The sequence below is a fragment of the Rousettus aegyptiacus genome, unplaced genomic scaffold (assembly GCF_014176215.1).
Source record: "Rousettus aegyptiacus isolate mRouAeg1 unplaced genomic scaffold, mRouAeg1.p scaffold_m13_p_10, whole genome shotgun sequence".
NCBI lineage: Eukaryota > Metazoa > Chordata > Mammalia > Chiroptera > Pteropodidae > Rousettus > Rousettus aegyptiacus.
The window spans coordinates 47,532,639-47,553,491 of record NW_023416285.1 but is presented as its reverse complement, the minus strand read 5'-3'; the positions used below and the strand labels follow the sequence as shown (position 1 = coordinate 47,553,491).

The 20,853-nt window shown below is 36.9% G+C and overlaps 1 protein-coding gene across 1 annotated transcript in view; it reads left to right on the top strand.

Moving 5' to 3' along the window:
• ANXA3 (annexin A3) overlaps positions 1–20,025 on the top strand; it is a 49,134-nt gene extending 29,109 nt beyond the window's left edge. The window contains exons 7-13 of the mRNA XM_016154421.2: positions 638–717; positions 3,661–3,717; positions 4,077–4,170; positions 5,578–5,673; positions 9,468–9,526; positions 12,096–12,218; positions 19,631–20,025. Coding sequence (XP_016009907.2) covers positions 638–717; positions 3,661–3,717; positions 4,077–4,170; positions 5,578–5,673; positions 9,468–9,526; positions 12,096–12,218; positions 19,631–19,690 — 569 coding nt within the window. The 3' untranslated portion in view covers positions 19,691–20,025. The remainder of the gene's footprint in view (positions 1–637; positions 718–3,660; positions 3,718–4,076; positions 4,171–5,577; positions 5,674–9,467; positions 9,527–12,095; positions 12,219–19,630) is intronic.
• The last annotated feature ends 828 nt before the right edge of the window (positions 20,026–20,853 follow it).

The window sequence follows — 20,853 nt, the reverse complement described above, 5'->3', positions numbered from 1 at the left end:
CTATTTTTATACCATCACTAATATGTTGTCCTTATCTTCATAGTCTAGGTTGGCTGCCTGAGCTCCAGGTATCAATCAACACACCAGGCAGTAGGGTGGAGGAAAAGACTTATGATGAGCATGAGCCATTCCTTAAAGAGATTTCTCAGCAATGTCATATTTATCTACCTACATTTCATTACCAAGAAGTTAGTTACGGAGCTGTACCTAGCTAAGGGTAAAGCTGACAATGTAGTCTTTATACTAGGTGCATTATGTGTTGATCAATATCAGGGTTCTGGTACTACGAAAGAAGGAGATCATAGAAATTAGAACCATACTAGCAGCTTGTCCACTCTAATAATCCCAGTATGCATATGTTCTTCAGTGCCATTGTCAGATGAAATGTACCTTGATTTGATCTAGAATGGAAATTCTTACTGTTCTTGTGCATCTACCACAATGCATACTACAGTAGTAGTTACAAGAAGAATATATCTGTCTCAGAAGAGCACCACAAAGTCTAAAAAAAAAAAAAAAGCAAGATTTATTTTATCAGGTCCTCGTTCTTTGCCAATGTTGACTTTAAGCTTGTCTCTGTTTTATAATAATATTTTTCCATTTGTCAAGGCTTAATTTCGTTCTTTTTTGGTTTCAGTATATAAGAAGAGTCTTGGAGATGACATTAGTTCTGAAACATCTGGTGACTTCCGGAAAGCTCTGTTGACTTTGGCAGATGTAAGGTTTTATGTTTTACTTTTTAACTCCTCACTAAGCTACATGACCAATAATAATTATTAGAGAGTTTAAAAATAAGCAAACAGACCATGAGCCTGTAATTTTCCTTATGAAATAATTTGCTCATTTTACATTTTCATTGACACCAAGCAGTGTAAGTAAGCACCATCACAAATTGTAACATAATGATGGAACAAAAAATCTTTTTGGTTAATATATGAGTTAAAAGTGTTTTGTTCAGGTTTCACAATGCATTAGAAATGTTCTGATAATTCATCTGACATAAAACAACTTTTCATTTCCATTATAAATGTCTCCATTTTTAAGAACATATTTATTTATTTTTGGACTCTAAAGAATATATTTCTTTTGTTAGCATTTAAATTAAGTAGGAAGCATGATATAGAAGAATTATCTTCAGAGATGCGTATATCAGTCTTGGGATTTAAAAAAAAAATTGGCTTGCTGCAACTTCATCCTTGAACCTTTGGAAGAATTGTTAAACCATTTATCACCATGTGACCAAATCAGGCCACACCTTGCTGTCACTTTATAGGGAGCTCATGACTTTATAATAAAAGTGGCAAGGTCAAGGATAAGATATAATCACAGATGCGTGTAAGAGAGGAAATAATTTAAGTCCCCTTTTCACTGGCCTCTTTCAGCTGATTTACACAGCCCTTAATGTGTGGAAAAATCCCAATGAAGGTCTCAGCCTGAGGGCTAAAACAGCGCTTGTCAAAGTGAGACATTATGCCACCAGAAAATAATTTATCTTAACTTTGGCTTCAGTTGTTTTAAAATAGTGAAAACCTTTTAAAGATTGAACCTACAAACCCAATTTACGAGGCATTGCTGGAAGCATATTCTCCCAGAGGTTCATATTCAAAAGTGCACATCCATTTGTGTGTGCACATACACACACACACCCACAGGAGGCAGTGGAGAGTAGAGCTTCAGCGCAGGGTTTTAAAATCAAACAGACCTGGAATCTTATGCTCTTCTGTTGTTTACTAGATTTATATGTCTGCACAAGTTACTTTAACACCTAAGGCCTTTGTTTTTACATTTGTAAAATTAAAGTAATAATAGTACTAACCTCATAGGGTGCTTCAAAGATTAGATAGATGATAGATAGATAGATAGATAGATAGACAGACAGACAGACAGACAGATGGACAATAGAGGATATGAAGTACTTAGCACATAGAAAGTGATCAATACATGGTGGTGGCAGCTTATTATTATTAATACCAAGGATAATCAGCATTTATATCATTGGAAAAGAGTGCATGATAAGAGAACAAGAAGGCAAACTAACAGAGAATCAGCAGCACTTAAAAGAAGCAAATAAAGGAAATCATGCAAAAATCAGATTGGCATACAAGAATCGAGTGTTTGAAAATAGGAACATGCATTTTAAAAATATTATATACAAATGTTTTATTCTTATAATTTTCAAAATAATTCAGGAAATTCTCTTTTTCTTCTCTATCTCCCATCTTTCTATAATGTGCTCAAGTGTTTGTGTGTGAGCACACACTCACATGTAGCCACAAAGCCTTCAACAGTAGAGTTGGTGGGGAAATTGAGGGATTTTTTTACTAGACTTTATTTTTTAGAGCAGTTTACGATTTACAGAAGAATTGAGTAGGAAGTACAGAGACCTCCCATGTGCCTTTCCTCTCATCCCCTCACTGTTTCCCCTATTGTTAACATCTTGCATTAAGTAGTAAATTTGTTACAGTCGATGAATGAATACTAATACATTATTATTAACTAAAGTCCGTAGCTATACATTGGGATTCTGTGTTCTACATTAGCATCATACATTCTATGGGTTTTGACAAATGCCTATTGTCACGTGACAACCATTACAGTATCATACAGAATAGTTTTACTGCCCTAAAAATCATCTGTGCTCCAATTAATCATTCCTTTTCTCCTCCTGCTGAACTCCTGGCAACCATTGATCTTTTTACAGTCTTTATAGTTGCTTTTTCTAGACTGTCATATAATTGGAATTATACAATGTGTAGCCTTTTCAGACTGTCTCCTTTACTTAGCAGTATGCTAAGTGTCTTTTCATCGCTTGACAGCTCATTTCCTTTTTATTGCTGAATACTATTCCATTATCTGGGTATTCTAACATACATGCTTCACCTGTTGAAAAGCATCTTGGTTGCTCCCAAGTTTTGGCAATTATGAATAAAAACTTCTATAAGTATTCATATGAAAATTTTTGTGTAAACATAAGTTTTTAGTTCCTTGGGATAAGTACCAAGGAGCATAATTACATAGTTAGAGTATGTGTGGTTTTGTTAAGAAACTGCCAGACTGTCTTCCAAAGTGGCTGTACCATTTTGCATTCCCACTGGCAAGGAGTGAGTTCCAGTTGCTCCAAATCCTTGGCAGCAATATGGTGTTGTCAGTGTTTTGGATCTTACCTATTGTAATAAGTGTGTAGTGCTATCTTATTGTTTTAATTTTCAGTTGCCTAATGACATATCATGTTGGGAATATTTTTATGTGCTTTCTTGCCTTCTGTATATGTGATATCTTTTCAGATCTTTTGTCCATTTTTCTATTGGATTGCTTGCTATCTTATTGCTGAATTTTGAGTTCTTTATGTATTTTGGATACAAGTCCTATATCAGATATGTGCTTGTCAATATTTTCTCCCAGTCTTTGACTTGTGTTTTCATACCTTTAAAATCTTTGAGTTTTCAGAGGAGGAAACTGAGATTCAGAAAGTTATATGATTTGCTACAGATTTCATGGCTAGTTAGCAGCAGAGCCAGAGCTAGAGCCCCGGATGCCTGATTCCTCTGTGCTACATGGCCTCCACTGGAGAAGAATCTCAGATGCCCCGATGGTTGGAATACCATGTGTTAGAATTTTGTCTTTAAAAGGGTTGCATATATTTTCATCTTCCCTGTTTAGGGCAGAAGAGATGAAAGTCTGAAAGTGGATGAGCATTTGGCCAAAAAGGACGCCCAGGTCAGTAACAGAGCACAGAAAATGTCTCCTTTAACTCTTCCCCACTGCTGACTGCTTTCTCATTTCTATGGCACCAGCTGGGGCTGTTGTCTCCTGTCCTGTCTGAAGGAATAGCCTGATGGTTGGAGATCACCCAACCCAGCTGTCCACCTTCCCAGTGGTGGTTATGTTCCCTCTATTTCCTGTAACCCCAGCCATCAGATTTTTAGTCTACTAATGCTAAAGACAAGAAACTCGAATAATTATCTCTCTTACATTTTAAAATAAAGTAAACCTCCCACTCTTCTCATTCCACCTCCTCAAAAAGAAAGAGAACTGTGTTTGTACTAACATTTACGTCTTCCTCCCTTGTCCCATAGATTCTCTATCATGCTGGTGAGAACAGATGGGGCACGGACGAAGATAAATTCACTGAGATCCTATGTTTAAGGAGCTTTCCTCAACTAAAACTAAGTAAGAACTCACAATTCTTTTGGCTTTGTGTTGTTTTGCAAATGTCTTTTGGGTTTAATATACAAAGTTCTAGAAAATGAAGTTAAAAATTGCAACGGTTCCATTTTTACGTATCGACAGTTTAGGAAACAATATAGAGAAGCTTTGTTCCATGTCAAGGCAGAACTGACACTGCTCTTGTTTCCCCTGGAGGCTGAGCCGATTACCTAGTGAGTGGCAGGAAATAGATGGGAAAGGGACAGCAGGAAGAAGAATAGAAGCAGCCCTCTGAGACGAGAGCAGAGAGGAGTGTTTTGGTGGGATGGAGGAGCCTGACTGCATTGTTTCCACCCCAACTCTTCCCTAGTTAGCCGCTATCCAGAAAAACCAGGAGTCTCTGGTAATGCATCAATATGGATTAACTTTCAACTCTTTCTGATATGAAGGAAAGTGGGGGAGGGAGAACAGCTCTCTCTGTCAGACCAACCATTATGTGGATCCACTAAGCACCCACCCACTTACTCTGCATCTCCCTGAACCATTCTGGAAACAAAAGCACCCAGAAGCCTAGAACACCATTTACTGTGAACATGTGACTGTGGCTTCCAGGTGGAGGTTCAAGAGAACAACCACAGTGTGTGACTCAGCTTCTGCTGAGTCCATGGAAAAATGAGAAAACAAAGATATTGCCATGACTTTTTAATTCTGTGATTGCCCTCCATTTAGGCATTAAAATTTTATTTATAAAATAATGGTAATACTTTATCATAGTTGCTTTAGTAATATCTTTATTTGAAAAATAAAAACCAAACAATCCTAGATCTCTTTCTCCAAATTTTTTTTTTTTTTTTCCAAAATGTACTTGGAAGAGATTTACTTGGCTTGTAAAATACGCCTGTATACTTGGTGAGGTACATACAGGTTTTGCTTTTGGGTCAAAACTGATCAAGAATTTCACATGCCTTCTGGTCAGTGTGAAGTAGGCCACGCTCCCTTAGGAATGTACTCAGCACAAAGGCATCTTCACACTTAAGATTTCTCTAGCAGATAAAACACATTTGATTAATGGCCACACTTTTGTTTCCCAGGTGCTGCAATAATTTTAAAATAGCTGACCTTACTAGATAAATTATTTATTATTTAACTTTTCAGGCTATTTTAAATGCTAACAGCCTGGGAAGAGGGAGGGGAGAGGAGAGAGAGATGATCATTGAAGAAAATGGCCTATGAAGTTCAAGTTTTATTGTAGATGATTTTTTTAACGAAATGAATAAAACTTCCACGTTCAATCAAATTTTGATGACTTAAAGGGGTTTTTGAGCTTGCTCCTTAACAACTTGATTTGCCGCATGTCAAATCAAGAACTGGAATATTTTCATGTGTGGTCCGATGGGATGCTTTAACTGTTTTTGTGATGCTGCTTTTTAGCATTTGATGAATACAGAAATATTAGCCAGAAGGACATCGAAGACAGCATAAAAGGAGAATTATCTGGGCATTTTGAAGATTTGCTGCTGGCCATAGGTAAGCCCTTGAGTGCTAATAAATCGAGTTTTTTTGCACTTGTTTTTTATGCTCCCACAGCCCCCAGCATAGTCCACAGTACACACGATGTGCTCAACAAATATTGTTAAATGGATGCATGAAAAGTTATCTTTTAGGTCTTACTGTGCTTTTAACTATGTGTTTGACTTGTCACCATGTTTGGATTGTAAACTCCTTGAGAGGTAAAAATATTACATTTCTAGTGACACTTTTACTGAGCTTTGTTGAAAGCTGTGACCTAAGCCAATCTGGTAATTTACCATTTTGGGTTATTTTGGAAGATGTCAGTGGCCTCCAAAAGTTGAGCTCAGGTCAGAACTATAGGTCTCCTCCCCCTTGGCTGTGCTACCAGGCGAGTGTATCGAAAAGTAAGACACTGACCGAATCTGTTCCTAGAGAGGCATGTGGTTTAACAGGCAGACAAAGACACCGTTATATAAGCTCAACTGCCTTCTCAACGAGGTCTCAGCAGCCTGTTCTCTTAGGCACCTGAAGAACATTTTTCAATAAAGGTGTGTTCAGAGGAATGTGACATTCTTCAAAGACAGGATTCAGTCAGAGTCAGGCCAAAGAGAATCTGTTATCTGTTAAGTGCTTGTACACACACTAGATTGTTAGGAATCTTAAGCCGCTTTAATTTAGGGTGGCTACTGGGCTTGCTACAGGCTTCCTCCCTACTAAAGCCAAGGTTGGAGTACCTATACTCCACATGTCTTACCATTTCATCAATGAAAAATCATTTCTAACATCCATCATGATAATTAATAGCTCCTCTGGTGAGATAAAGCTAGCTGATGTCTGCTAGCTGATGTCTAAGGGTGACTTCCTCTGGAGCGAGCCTCTGGTCATCCTAAAACGTTAATCACCACTTCTGGAGGTGAACTCCCAAGTGCGGTTTCTCAAACTGTATTTTTAAATAAACTCTCACCTGGTGCTTACCATGTGCTCAGCACTGTGCCAAATCCTTTATGAATATCAATGCATTTAAGCCTCATAACACCCCCATGGATTAGGGATTATTATTATCCTCTTGGTAGAGACAGTAAACCTGAGGCACAAAGAGGCTACTCAGGGAATACCTGGTAGAGCTAAAATTCGAACCCAGGCTGTCAGGCTCCATGATCTGAGTTGCTAACCAGCCATTTCATGTGCCGCTGTGTAGATAAAGACTGAAACACGCATATACCACACAGTCCTTGTTGAAGTATTTTAAAGAAAATTACAAAAAATGTACCAGGAGTAAGCTTAGTTCAAAGCCCCATTCTCAGAGCTTCTTTCACGTATGTTATATCACTTAACTTCTGATCCTCTCTTCAGTGCCAAGAATAGGCTTCTTTATCCAAGTGCTGCTCCAAAAAAAAAAAAAAAAAAAAAAAAAAATACTGTTGACTCTCATTGAATTGCTAAAAGATTGGCCAAGAAAGAAAAAAAGCTTCTTTTTTGATTGAAAGAAAAAAAATGGAATAAAGATCAGTCTCCATAATTAGTTCTGAGAATATTCCAGTGGCAATAATATAGTCAGTTAAAGTTTTTGCATTTTGTATTGTTAATCTTTATATCAGTTTTGCCTTTTACCTTGCCTGCTGTAATATTTGAAAAACTTTATTGAGATATATGAACTCTCACTCATTGATCTAAGAAGGATTCTCGGAAATATACATTGAATGATGCACTAAATTTGGGCTATAATGTACATTATATCAATTAAAAGACCTTATAATTCAACTAATTTAAAGTTCAAGATATGTCCCACTTTCATTTGCTATTATAATTTACCATTAGAATACATTAAGGTTTTAAAATCTTCACAGAGATATAACTCACATACCATAAAATTCACTCAAAGTATGCAATTCAGTGTTTTTTAGTGTATTATAAGGTTATACAACCATTACCACAGTCTAAATTTAGGATATTTTTATCAGCCCCAAAAGAGACCCTGTTCCCATTGGCAGTCCCCCCAGGCCCTAGTAACCACTAATCTACTTTCTGTGTTAATAAATCTGTCTGTTCTAAATATTTCATATGCAAGGACTCTAATACAGTATATCAACATATAATTTTTGATATGAAAACCCATCTGAGCTGTATCACCTTAGAAATGCATAATAGAAGCATTTCTTGTCAAAACTGGACTTAGATAAGGAGAGGCTCTATTCAAAAAGACTATTGCAGTAGGGAAAACACTTTCATCTCAGCAACGTACAGGAGTCTCAAAATCAACAGAAAAGGCTTTTCTTTCAAGGGGAAGTTGGATAAGCAAGGGAGCATGAACGCTGGGGTTTGACAGGAAATGTGTCTTGCTCTGTCAACTGATTCTCCTGTGTTTTAGTGCTTGCTCAGTCGGGGGTGGGGAACTAGAGTTCAGGGACCTGGGGGGAGGAGACAGGACTAACTAAAGTTTGGTCAAGACAACACAGAGGGTAACAAACGGGCAACTGTGAACACTTAGTCATCATAATTAATTTCAATGAGTTCCCTGAGTTTCAGAGATTTCTGAGTTTCCCTGTTTGTGATGTTAGGTGCTAAGCAAGCTTACTACCACTACATTTACCACCACCTCCCTAAAGTTTAGGCCATGAGAAGCAGGCCTGGTGCTTATGAACATAAAGCAGAGGACAAGCTCAAGGGTTGTGAAAAGGTTCAAGGATTCCGTGTAGGGGGAGGGAGATGATTGAAAAGCTTACCGGGATAAAAATAAGCATAATAACTTTTGATTAAAGCATTAAGTCTTGCTTAATATGAGTCTGAGAAAAATGGTTGATTTTTTTTTAAAGTTCATTTGGAACACTGTTTTCATGTTTGTTCCAGATTCCATGTTTGAGTTTCTGATGCATTTCTACTTCTATTTCCCTTAAGTTGGTTACACAAACTACAGGCCTTTTTCACTTTCTTTAAGAGAAAGTCTGTAAGGCACTGTGAGAAATCTACTTATTCTTGTTCTCATCTCCACAACTCATTATAAAATGTATTCACTTTTGATCAGATTCCTACCTGCAGATCACATGTAAGATTATAAAACTAGTTGTGTTGCAATAAATAGGTCTATTCACTGCAAACTTTTCTGTTTCTGACAATTTTCACTTTATTTCAAGGATAATTAATTTGCTCATGTTTCTGCCAATTTCCTTTTTTATGTTTTACTTCTGCTTTAATTTTTTTTTCTCAAAAATAAAGAATGGAAAGATTGCAGGGGTTTTTGCTTTCTTTTATTGTTATGGCTGAATTTAGATTACAGTTGCTGGTTCTAATATACTTACTCTAACCAGCCTATAAATTCTAATCCAGCCACTTAGGAGAAAATCTTTCTATTTGAAAAACGGGTTTTAGATTGAACTCCAGTGCCCCCTTCTTACCTAATGAGTTATTTGGAGCAACATCTCTGCAGACTTTAGACTCAAGTTATTCATCAGTAGTCGAAGCTGTTGGAAAAGGAGCAACAATACACCCTAGGGAGTTATCAGTGTGAGTGTAGGTGTCCCTGTGTCTGGAATCTGGAGATGAGTCAGCTGATGTGGGAGTTTCTTTGGCAGGTAATTTTATTTTCCCAATGGCTAAAGATAATTACTGTGCTAAAGTTCTGTGCAAATATTATGTTCTCAGGTTTTGAAATTCTGGTTAAGCATTCATTCTTTCATTCCAAATAAAGGCTGGGAATAGGGAGAGTAGAGAGTAGTATGGTTACCCAAATAATCTTTTTTAAAAAACACATTACTATATATTAACTCAAATTCTATTAAATGAAACTGAATATTATTTTACTTTTTATACAGTTCATTGTGCAAGGAACATACCTGCCTTTTTAGCTGAAAGACTGCATCAAGCTTTGAAGGTTGGTCTGGAAATTTCATACACGATCTTAGAATCCCTCAAGGAGAATTGTAAAAATAGTGCTTAATATTGATGGAATTTCATACTTCTTTTCCACTTTGATGAGTTCTCTTTTGTAGCTAATTTGTCGACTAATTTGTCTCGGGGGTTGATAATGAGTGTCCTAATCATTATAGAGAGAGTCACAGTGAAGGGTTGACAAAGTTATTTCCCCCAGTTCACGTTATGTGTGGGAAGTAGAACTTGTTTTAGAGTGCCAGCTCTCAAGCTTGACCCATTAGGTTTAGTGGCATCTGAGGCCAGGCCGCCTTACTTAAAAGAAACCAAGCTTAGTCAGCAGCCTTTCACGATATGGAAACAACCATGTCTTCTTGTCCGTTGCTGCTGCTAGATGAACTCCATGAGTACAGGAGTTTTGTTTCTTATTTATATCTTTAGACCCTAGCACTTGGCCGGGCACATGGAGCATACTTGCTTCAGTTTCTTTACTGGACATTTCCTTTGGAAGTCCACATGCACCTTTAGAGTTATGTCCAAAGTGAACACATCATTTCCCTTATCTCAGCTCCCACCCCAAGTCTGCGCCTGTCGTGTGTTCAGTCATCTCCATGGATAGCCCTGAACGGGACCAAAAGTTTTGCCTTTTGGGATATTGATTTTCAGCTGGTTATCAAGAAACAAAAGAAACTTTTTAAGCTGGTTATTAAGAAAGAAACTTTGACCCTCCCACCTGTCCTGCCCAAGAGATTCAGATAGAAAAACCTACTTCGAAAAGGAGATCTTAGGATGCAGCTGTAGCCTAGTCTGAATTAAGTATGGGCTTCCAGCAGGGGCCTGTTAGCTCCACACTGTGTCCCATTGTGTGAGCTGCCTAGCAAGAATTTGCCCGCCACATGTGTGTGTTCTGCTCTTCTTCAACCACTTGTAAACCACCCATTCTCACTTCTGAAATCTATACCCTGCCCCCACCCTTTTCTCCTTTGTCCAAAGTGCCATATATACCCAGTGTTGCCTCACTATCTTTGGAATTTTCATGCTTATGTGAATTCCCCACACTCATGTATTAAAAATTCCATTTTCTCTTGTTGATCTCTCTCTCTGTTAATTGGATTATTAGTCCAGCTAGAACTTACAAAGTGGAGGAAAAGTATTAATTTTTATTTAACCCCCAAAGCCCTAACAGGGACTTGCCCAGCTGTCTGAAGCTGTGCCGTTCCTCGCTGTGCCTCAGCCACCTCGGCCGTTATGCATCTTGGCTATGCCAAGTCTCTTCCCATGTTTGAGTCTTTGCATTTGTTGTCCTCTCTGCCTGGAATGTACCTTTTCCAGACCTATCTATGGCTGGCTCCTTCTCATCTGTCAGGTCTCTGCTCAAATGTCGCCTCCTAAGAGAGATCTTCCCTGACTACACAGGTCAGTAGGCTTCCTTTCGGTTACACTCAATTCCATAGTTCTTACTGTGAAACAATTTGTTAATTTTCTTTACTGACCATCTCCATCCATTTGAACATAAACTCCATGAGGATAGAGATATTTTCTGTGTTGTTCCCTACCATGTACACAGTACATGGAACGATGCCTGGCGTATAGCAGATGCTCAATAAGCATTTGTTACGTGAATGGTGTCAACATCCACCTAACTGCTGAGAAATTTTACATTCTTCCTTTCCTCATTCTCCTCATAGATACATCAAGTTTTGTCATTTACTTTTATAAGCATTTCTTAAATCTACCCATTGTTCTCCATCTATACTGACATTTTTCTATGTCAGGCCATCATCATCTCTTTTTTTGTCCTTGCAGGCACCTCTGGTTAGGTTTCAGACCTTCTACTCTTGTTCTGCCATCTTCACCCTACTTCTGCCCTGCAGTCCATTCCTCATGCTGCTGTGAAACGAATCTTCTAAAACCACAGATTTGATCTGATCTCAATGCTCTCACGTTTAAAGGCTGAAGTAGTTCTTCATACTTGGGAGTAAATCAGAATTTCATTTTATAGTTTATGAGATCTAGCCTTTCCAGACATGTCTCTTGCTGTTTCTCCCCATTATTTGTGTACTCTTGAATGTGGCGTTCTTTTTTGCCCTAAACCTTCACATATGCTGTTTTCTTTACTAGAACATTTCCCCCTCTCTCTGTGAATCCCACACTTCTTTTCTCCTGGCTGATTATTTAGGCCTCAGCTTAAATACCACTTTCTCAGATAGAACTTTTCTAATCCTTAATCTATTTTAGGCTCCCCTAATGTACGTTCCCATAGCACCCAATATTTCCTATGTGTCAGATATTGTAATAGTACAGTATAATTTGACATATAAGAAATATTGGGTACTTTCCAAAATTGGAAGTTTAACAGGGGTATCTCATTTCCATTTTCAGCATTTGGAATGGTACAGGCACAGAGTAAGTGCCCAATAAATAGTTTTTGTATAAATGAATGATGAAGTTTGATGATAAATGAGTGAAGAAGAGTCACTGTGGTTGATTATTTTGTGCACCATTATCTCTTTCTTATATAGATCTATATGTTGTTTTGCGATCGATGAGATTTGTATTGCATTTCTTAACAGGGTGCTGGAACTGATGAGTTTACTCTGAACCGAATAATGGTCTCCAGATCAGAAATTGACCTTTTGGACATTCGAGCAGAGTTTAAGAAGCAGTGTGGCTACTCCCTATATTCAGCAATTAAAGTAAGTCTCCTTTTAAAAATAGCAAAACACATTTTGCCTTTCGCTATCTCTTTTCCCTTATAATCCTTAGAATGTGGAGATGTGTGACTTAGATCTCTCGCTCCTTGTCAATGCATAAATGTGTTTTCTGGGTTTAAAGTAGTAATAATAAAATGCCCTTAAAGATAGAGACTATTTTTTCAATTCTAGAATCTCAGGCACATAATGGATGTTCAATTTTTTTTTTTTTTTTTTTTTTTTTTTTTTTTTTTTTTTAGGATTTAGTGGCCATTAATTTTTCTTCTTTTGTGAGTAGCATGTGCAGGGTTTTCACCTATTTTTTATATTGCAAGGTTTTTTTTTAAAAAAAAAATCTATTTCAGTGTTTCTTTATGACAAGAGAAGGAAAGAACAATACATATTTTAAATTTCCTCTTTGTTTTACACAAAAGATAGCATGGTCCTGCAGCTCAGAGTTCATTTTAGTATATTAGAAGCTTTCTCATTCTTTTTAACAGCTGCATATCATTCCATTATTTGTATATTTGTACCCACCACATCAACAGATGTTTCCTTGTTTCTTGCTGTTACAAACAATGTGGCAATATGCATATACAATTTTACAAGATATAAGTGTATCTGTGGGGTATATCCTCAGAGGTAGGTAGGATTACTGACACAGATGTCAATACATTCCTAATTTTGGTAAATACTAGCAGTTGACCTCTCTTTGCACGTGCATGAAGAATGTATGATTCTTGTTTCTCCACAGTTTTGGCACAGAGGGTGTTTTTAAGATTATGGGCTTTTACAATATGGTAGGTAAGAAATTGCATCTCAGCGTGGTTTCAATATGCATTTTTCTTTTTTCCTTAATATGCATGAGGCTGGAACGTGGTTTCATGTTTTAAATGCCATTTGCGTTTCTTTCTATGATGTGTTTTTTTTTATATTTTTTATCTATTTTTCTGTTGGGTTCGATGTTTTATTTATTTTTTTTTTGGTCAATCTCTAAGACCTCTTTTCATGTAATTTAGATCACCTTTTGTCTATGAATTGTAAATGTTTTCCCAGTTTGTTATTTTTTTCTTGGACATGGCTGAAAGTGTTTTTGTATGAGTTTTGCATCAAATTGAATTTATCAATCTTTTATAGTTTCTTGAGTTAAAAAAAAAATTGATCCCTTACATTCTATCATTCTGAATGAAAATCTTCCTGAAATGTGTTACGCAATTTTCTTTCTGTTTTAAAGAATGAAACCAGTTTTCATTGTTCTCAAGTAAGACCTGTAAAAATTGTGTAAGAGACTTCCATACATAAACTAATGACTCAAAAGTCATAGTCCCAATAATAATATAGCAACTAGGAAATGATGAACTAAGGCGCTTACTAAGCCCCTAGACCTGCTTGTCAGTCTTCCATTGAAGACTGTTCTGTACCTCAGCCTCCCAGATGACATACAAGTCTCCAGTAAATAAGTAGTAGAATGTCAATCCAGGCTGCATTCTTGAAACAAACTGGGAGCCCAGGATACTGAACAAGCCACCAAACTGTCCCAGCCCTCAGGGTCACTGGCTAGGGAAAAAAGATGGAGTCTAGAGCTACCTTCACAGACATCTCACAGGTCTTTCTATGCCTCGGCCCTATCCACCCTATGGATGTCTAGAGAAAATCAGCTTTGGAAAGCATCAGGTCCATAGTAGACTGGTGGATCCAAATCAGTGTAGAGTCACTGAGGCCCTAGCTAAGAGGTGGGGCCCAGAGGACAAACATAACCTGGAAAAGGAAGTATTTGCTCTGCATGCTGGTGGTCCAAAGTCAAGGAATCTAAATCATCCAAATACCTGGTCCCTAGCTTTAGGATTATTTATGTACACTGTGCATCCTGATCCTGGGCACCAGCCTCTCTCAAGCACCTATGAAGCTGGAGTCCCATGCTCTGCAAGATGTGACATTCAGCCATGTCAACCAGGCCTACCTTGGTTTAGTCTGCATTCCTGTGTCGCCGTGCACCCCCGGAGTCCTTGGTTTAACCCTTGACATAGCGCTACCGAGATAGCCACCCTTGACTAGGTACACATGTTAGCCTGGGCCTTTTGGCAGCCATCTTGAGAACATTCCTGCCACAGTATCCACAAATGGTCTTTGGATAATGAGTGTGTGAACATTTGTCAGCTAGATGCATTCACCAAAATCTCTTTCTTCAACGAGTACTTTTGTTTTTATACTAAACCTTTGCAGAAAAAGAGCCATGCCTTAATTGAAATCAGGAACTTACTCGAAAAGGCAACTCTGAGATTATGCCTGGGGCTTGGTACAGATTTCATCAACTGCTCACACTCAATGCAATTTGAATCGATTCTGACACATTATAATAGTTTCAATCAACAGAGGAAGATTCAATAACGTTAACCATATTGTTCTTACTGAGGCAGAAAAGTAGACTCATACATTTTATAAAGATTGTCAGTAACAAGATTGAAACATAAAGAGGGCTTTCATTTCACCCTCAGCAAACTAGAAAATTAAATTAACCAACTCTCCCTCCCCCAATAGTCTCGGTAATTGAGGCTTATTGTATTAGGAAACATTTAAACTATGGGTATCTTGATAGAAAGAAAAATTCATTGCTGAAGAGTTCAGTTTGTAATTTAAAATTATATAAGGTTTCTTCATTTCTACCACCTATCATACATTATTAAGTAGTATCATTACATTTTCACTATTGATGAATAGGTTAAAACCTATTCAGCTGGTTCAATTTTTGTAATTCATGAGATAGAGTTCTATTTTATATAATGTAAGGGAGAGAGAAACTTTTAACTTTCTTTCAGCTGGTCTAATAGTTAAATCTACATGAGACTGGTTAACAAAAGGAAATAATCAAATCTAATTACATAAAAATGCATGGAAACTCCACATACAAGAGAGAGTCATAGACCCCCCACATACGTAAGAGGCTCAGGGACAGAAAGTTAAAATGAGGTATATGGGACATTCCAAGCTAAGGATGAGGTAAGGTACCTTGGAGCTTTGACTGGTCACCACAGGATGACAAGAAGAGTGGATGTTTAGTACTTTTTACTCTGCCCTGACATATAAAAAAGGTTATCTGGGACAAAAAAGGTTATCTGGGACAGATATGGGCAAGGCCCCCAATTCAGATTCTTCTAGGTAGTTAAGTAGGGGAAGGGGAAGAAGTTTCCCACAGGCTCTCAATTGCCTTTAGCTTAAAATAATCTGCATACCACAGAGATACATCTTTGGTTCTGAACCCCTACAATATTATCCAGGACTTTGGTTCTGTCTTCTTCTTCCTTCTGCCTATTTTCTAGACATTTCTTGGCTCGTTAACACCTGTTTCAGGCAATGATTGTTGGGGAATAGAAGGGAAGAATATAAGTGAAAAACACATGTATATCTCTTATTAATAAAATATCCATAGAAAATATGTATGAGATTACATTTTTGGTAGACTTCCTTGACCAACAGATTAAGTGCTTATTTAACAAATAGCACAATTCCAGTCTCTTTAAGGGAAAAAGTAGTGGCCACCTTCAATTAACACATAATCCATGTGTAGACTTGAGGTGGGCATAAATAAAACAGATGATAATAATATGAAATAACGTATAATTAAATACTAGATTGTAGGGTACAGAAGATAGTAATATGGAAATTGAGAGTAAAAGAAGTTTGGGATTAGATAGGGAATGTTTCTTAGGAAAATGGGTTTGAGTCCACCTTTCAGGTTAATACGCACATGTTAAGTGCCTTTTATGGGCCAGGCTATGCTGTTCAATCGGGTCTCAAAAGTGAATGCTCTAGAAACATGTATGATAAAAAGTAGAAGAAGAAAAACGTAAAAGGGCACTTGACTAATTAGAAGGTTTACCTTGGGGAATGTTAAAAAATGAAATCCAAATGGCAAGATGAATTTGGTTGAAAGAGAACTCTGAGATCATGAAATTTGTATTTCATTTATTCAATGAAAAATACTTATTGAGTGAGTAATGTGCCAAGCTCAAGGTTACAATTATAAGCAAAGAAAGAAGTTTTCTATCCTTATGGAATTACAAATAAACATGAAATTATACCTATGTTAAATATAAAGAAAAGAGATATTGTGTTATAAGATCATGTACTAGGTAGATTTGACCCATAGGAGTGGCTTCTTTGAGGAAGTTATGATTCATTGAAAATGTGTGGACAACATCAAGACAAAAGTTATTGGGGTTCAGAGTCAGTAGAATATTCCAACAAAAGGAATTGCAAGTGTAAAGTTCTGTGGTGGAAGAAAATTAAAAATAAGGCTGGAGGGACCAGATCATGAAGGACCTTTTTGACAATATTAAAGAATTTTGTCTCTAGCTTAAGAGCAATGGAAGTCATTGAAGAATTTCAGTTTTAAGTACCTAGTGTCATGATTAGTACAGTTTAAAAAGATCTCTGTGACTGTGGACAATGAATTAGATATAGGACAGAAGAGATGAGTTTTATAAGTCATACTAGAGTAGCTATGACTGGATAGTGCAATGTCATAATGCAAAGCAACTGGTAATGCAAAGAGAGGAAAGAGCAAAGACTCAGAAGGCCTTTAGGAGTTAAAATTAAGATACTTGGTGTAAGGAACAAGGAAGAGCAGTGTCAAGGATGACTCCCAGGTTTAACTTGGAAAACAGTCCCTGCAAGAGTTTCAGGTTTAAGGACTGTTTGGTTTGGGTTGGGTTGGGTTGGGTTGGGTTGGGTTGGGTTGGGTTGGGTTGGGAGTGGAGGAGAGCATTTGAGTTTGTTTTTGTGGATGTTAAGTTCGAGATGTTTTTGAAGCGTGTAAGTGGAGATGTCAAGCTGGTAGCTAGTGGGGAGATACATTTTCAGAGACAATTATGTTATTGAATCCTTGGACCTGAATGCATATCCTCTGGGGAGAAAATATAGATTGAAAAGAGAAGAAAGCTGAGAACTGAAATTTAAACTTTGCTAATAATTAATGCCTGTGAAGAAGACAAAAGTGGAGATGCCAGAGAGGAAGGAAAAGCCAGGACTACCTACAGGAAAAGGAAAGGCTACTTATTTGATGGATATTGTGATCAATGAACTAGATTTACCAAACAGTAAGATTCAATACCTTAGAGCAGGGGTCCCCAAACCCCTGGTACCAGTCTGTGGCCTGTTAGGAAATGGACTGCACAGTAGGAGGTGAGTGGCGGCCCAGTAAAGCTCCATCTGTATTTGTAGCCACTCCCTAGCGCTAGCATCACCACCTCAGCTCCACCTCAGATCACTGGGCATTAGATTCTTATAGGAACTCACCAGTCCCTGGTGCCAAAAAGGTTAGGGACTGCTGCCTTGGAGAATACAGATTAACGAATTTAGAGTCAAGGAAACTAGTGACAAGAGATGGGAGCCTAGAGTACATTTGTTGTGGTCAGAATGGAAAAAAAGAAATTAAAAAACACCACAAAGAAATAATTGGCAAGATGGTAAATGCAAAGGATAAAAGATGGGATCAAAGTTGGGGGAAGAGGGTCCCACTAGTACCACTGTTAAAAACAGGCCAACAGAAACTTTTCATTGCTTTTTTTCTTTGTTTATTGCTGGAATATTTTTTAAGCATTTTATTTTATTATTAGTTTCAAGTATATAATACATTTGTTAGACATTAATATAGTTTATGAAATGATCCCCCGATTACTCTGTCACCCATCTGGCTCTACACATAGCCAGCCATTACATTACTGCTGACCGCATTCCCTCTGCTGTGCTCCCCATCCCCATGACCATCTATCAGCTACTAATTTGTACTTCTATAGCCCTTCACCCCTTTCTCCAAGCCTCCCAACCCCACTACCCCTGGCAGTCACCAGATTGTCCTCCATATTTGTGTCTATTTTTGATTTGTTTGTTCTTTTTGTTTCTTAGATTCTGCATATAAGTAAAATCATATGGTATTTATCTTCCTCTGTCTGACTTATTTCACTCAGCATAATAACCTCTAGGTCCATACATGTCGTTGCAAATGGTAGGATTTCATTTTTTATGGCTCAGTAAATTCCATTGTATATATGTATTTAGTTTCTTAAAGACAATTAATGGCCTAATTAGGAAGCCATAAATTACGTTCAAAGGTTTTGAAAATACATTGTTTTTTTTGTGTGTGTGATAAAATTTCTAAAATGCCATGTAAATAACATAGCTGTCTTGCCAGAAGGCATAAGGGTGCAGAGGTAGGAGAAAAGGATGAATATTTGTTTCCTGCCTACACTGAATCAGAATTTTAGATATAGCTCTGTGTTAAGCTTACTTGGATGTATTTTCTCAACAAAGTGATAGAACCCCTAATTTTTACAACTTTGATCAGAGATGGCTAGAGGAAGCCGTTTTAATACAAAGCAAGAGCATTGTTGACTCATCAGCAGTTCAAGACATGATTACATGTGGCAGAACAAGACAAGAAAACAAACAGGGAAAGAACTAAAATCTATATAAAACAAAAGTTTGTATGTTAATGCCTGTTGTGTCTTATTATGAAAGTAATGCTTAACCTCATTTCTAAATGACCCTTCTCCATTGCTTCCTTTACATTATCACTTATTTAACATTTACCCCAATGTGATATGTAAGTGATAAGAAGTTGTCACTGTTCGAGTTGCCTTGAATAAAATGATGTGAGGTTTTCAGGTAATCTCTGTTAAAAGCCAAGTTTTACCTCTAATGCTATGTAAGTTTTACCTTTTCTGCATAGCAAACATGGCATCTTTGTACTTAAAGCCTCAATCCCACATGGTATCTTTTCTGAACCAACATCATTTTTGGCTAGTCTAGGGGAAAGGAACTGAGAAACGCACTCTTTGAGGATGTAGTTCATTTCACTTTCATAAGTCAGGTAGTATAGATGGTGTTAAGGCGCCAGGCTACTGGGTTCTAATATTGTCTCTGTCGCTAATTTTCTGTATGATTTGGGACAAGGTTCCTAAGCTCTGTTTTTCTCATTTTACTTATCTATTAAATGGAGTTACTTATGGTACCTACTGCTTAGAGTTCTTCTAAAAGTTAAAGTAAGTTAGCCCTTAAAAGAACAACTGTTTGGTAAATATTAATATATATGAAAACTATAATTTTTAAAGTTTTGTTTTAAAATTAATATTATGTAATATCTTGTAATTGGTGCAATATTATTTTATTAAACCAAAATTGAAACTTATTGCAATATATCAGGAAGAATTTAAACAATATATATTATAAAGAAGATGCTAGGCTGGAAGATAATTATACTCAGGTATGAATGGATAATGGAATTATAGGTGCATTTGACTAAATGGTAAAGGTCATGAGTCTCACATTAATTCCTAGTGCTGTGGGACTTGATTCATTTATGGTCTCTTTATTATTTATGCTATATTTGTCCTTTCCATGGTTCCTGTTTTTTGCAGTCGGATACTTCTGGAGACTATGAAATCACACTCTTAAAGATCTGTGGAGGAGATGACTGAGTCAAGAACATCATCTCCAAAGGCTGTCTACTTCCATGAAGGGCTTCTCCAAAAGCTCTGCTTACTTCTCTTCCACAGGATTTAAAAGTACAAGAAGTATAAACAGCAACCTGTTTTTCATAACAGAAATTGTCATTGTTCCATAACAACAACAAAGTAATTATTTTAAAGTATTTCATCATAATGTAGTAGTTTATAAGTGAAAATTTAAAATGGTATACAGAATCTGCTAATACTCTCCAAATTATATTTCTGCTTAGGAAGTGAGAATCATTGTACAGTTCTAAAACATTAAATGCAAAAACAAGGTAATAAAATCTGTCACCTTTGTTAAATTGTCTGTTTTTTTTTTTTTAGCGTCTACCAATATCTTTGGTACCTGGTGCCAACAGCTAATGATATTTTACATGTTTTTGTTACAAAACCTGTTGCTGCTTCGATTTATCTATTACCTTATTAATCACATTCATCTTTAAGAAAAGAATAAAAAAGGTGAATGTTACCCTGACTACCCTTTCTAGTTATGATTAAGCTATAGGAATGGTAACGCATACTAAGTTACTTTAGCCCTCAGAAAATTTCTGCTGAACTATTAATCTAACCACTTCCTGACTAAATGACAAGAATGAATTGTGGTTGTTTTATGCTAAATACTACTTTCCCACAGTGGGTATGTAGAATCAAGTCTCTAAGATTTCTTTTTCCTCTAAAATAAGTTTGCAAAACTATGCCTTTAAAAAATCCTTCATGTTATCTTTGAAAGGTACCTAACATGACATACCTTGACTAATATGAAATATATGATATAAAAAATTCCACTTGGAATTATTAGTCTGGACTAGAAAAGAAATAATGTATAAGAGATAGAAACAGTGATGTGTGGGTCCAGAGCTTTTAATCAATGTATTCCACTGGTGAACATTCCTGAGACCTTTTAAAAAGATAGAGAAGTTACTTCTTGCTCTGGGATTTCCAAAATGCATATGGGGATAAAGTGCAAGAATTTAGAGTCCTACTCACCTGGTTTTGGCTTTCTGCCCTACCATTTACTAGCTCTATGACTACTGGCAACTACTAAGCCCTGCTAAATCAAAGTTTTCTCATATGTAAAAAGGTGATCATTTCAGTGTCTATGATTACAGTGCCTATCTTTCTCATAGAGT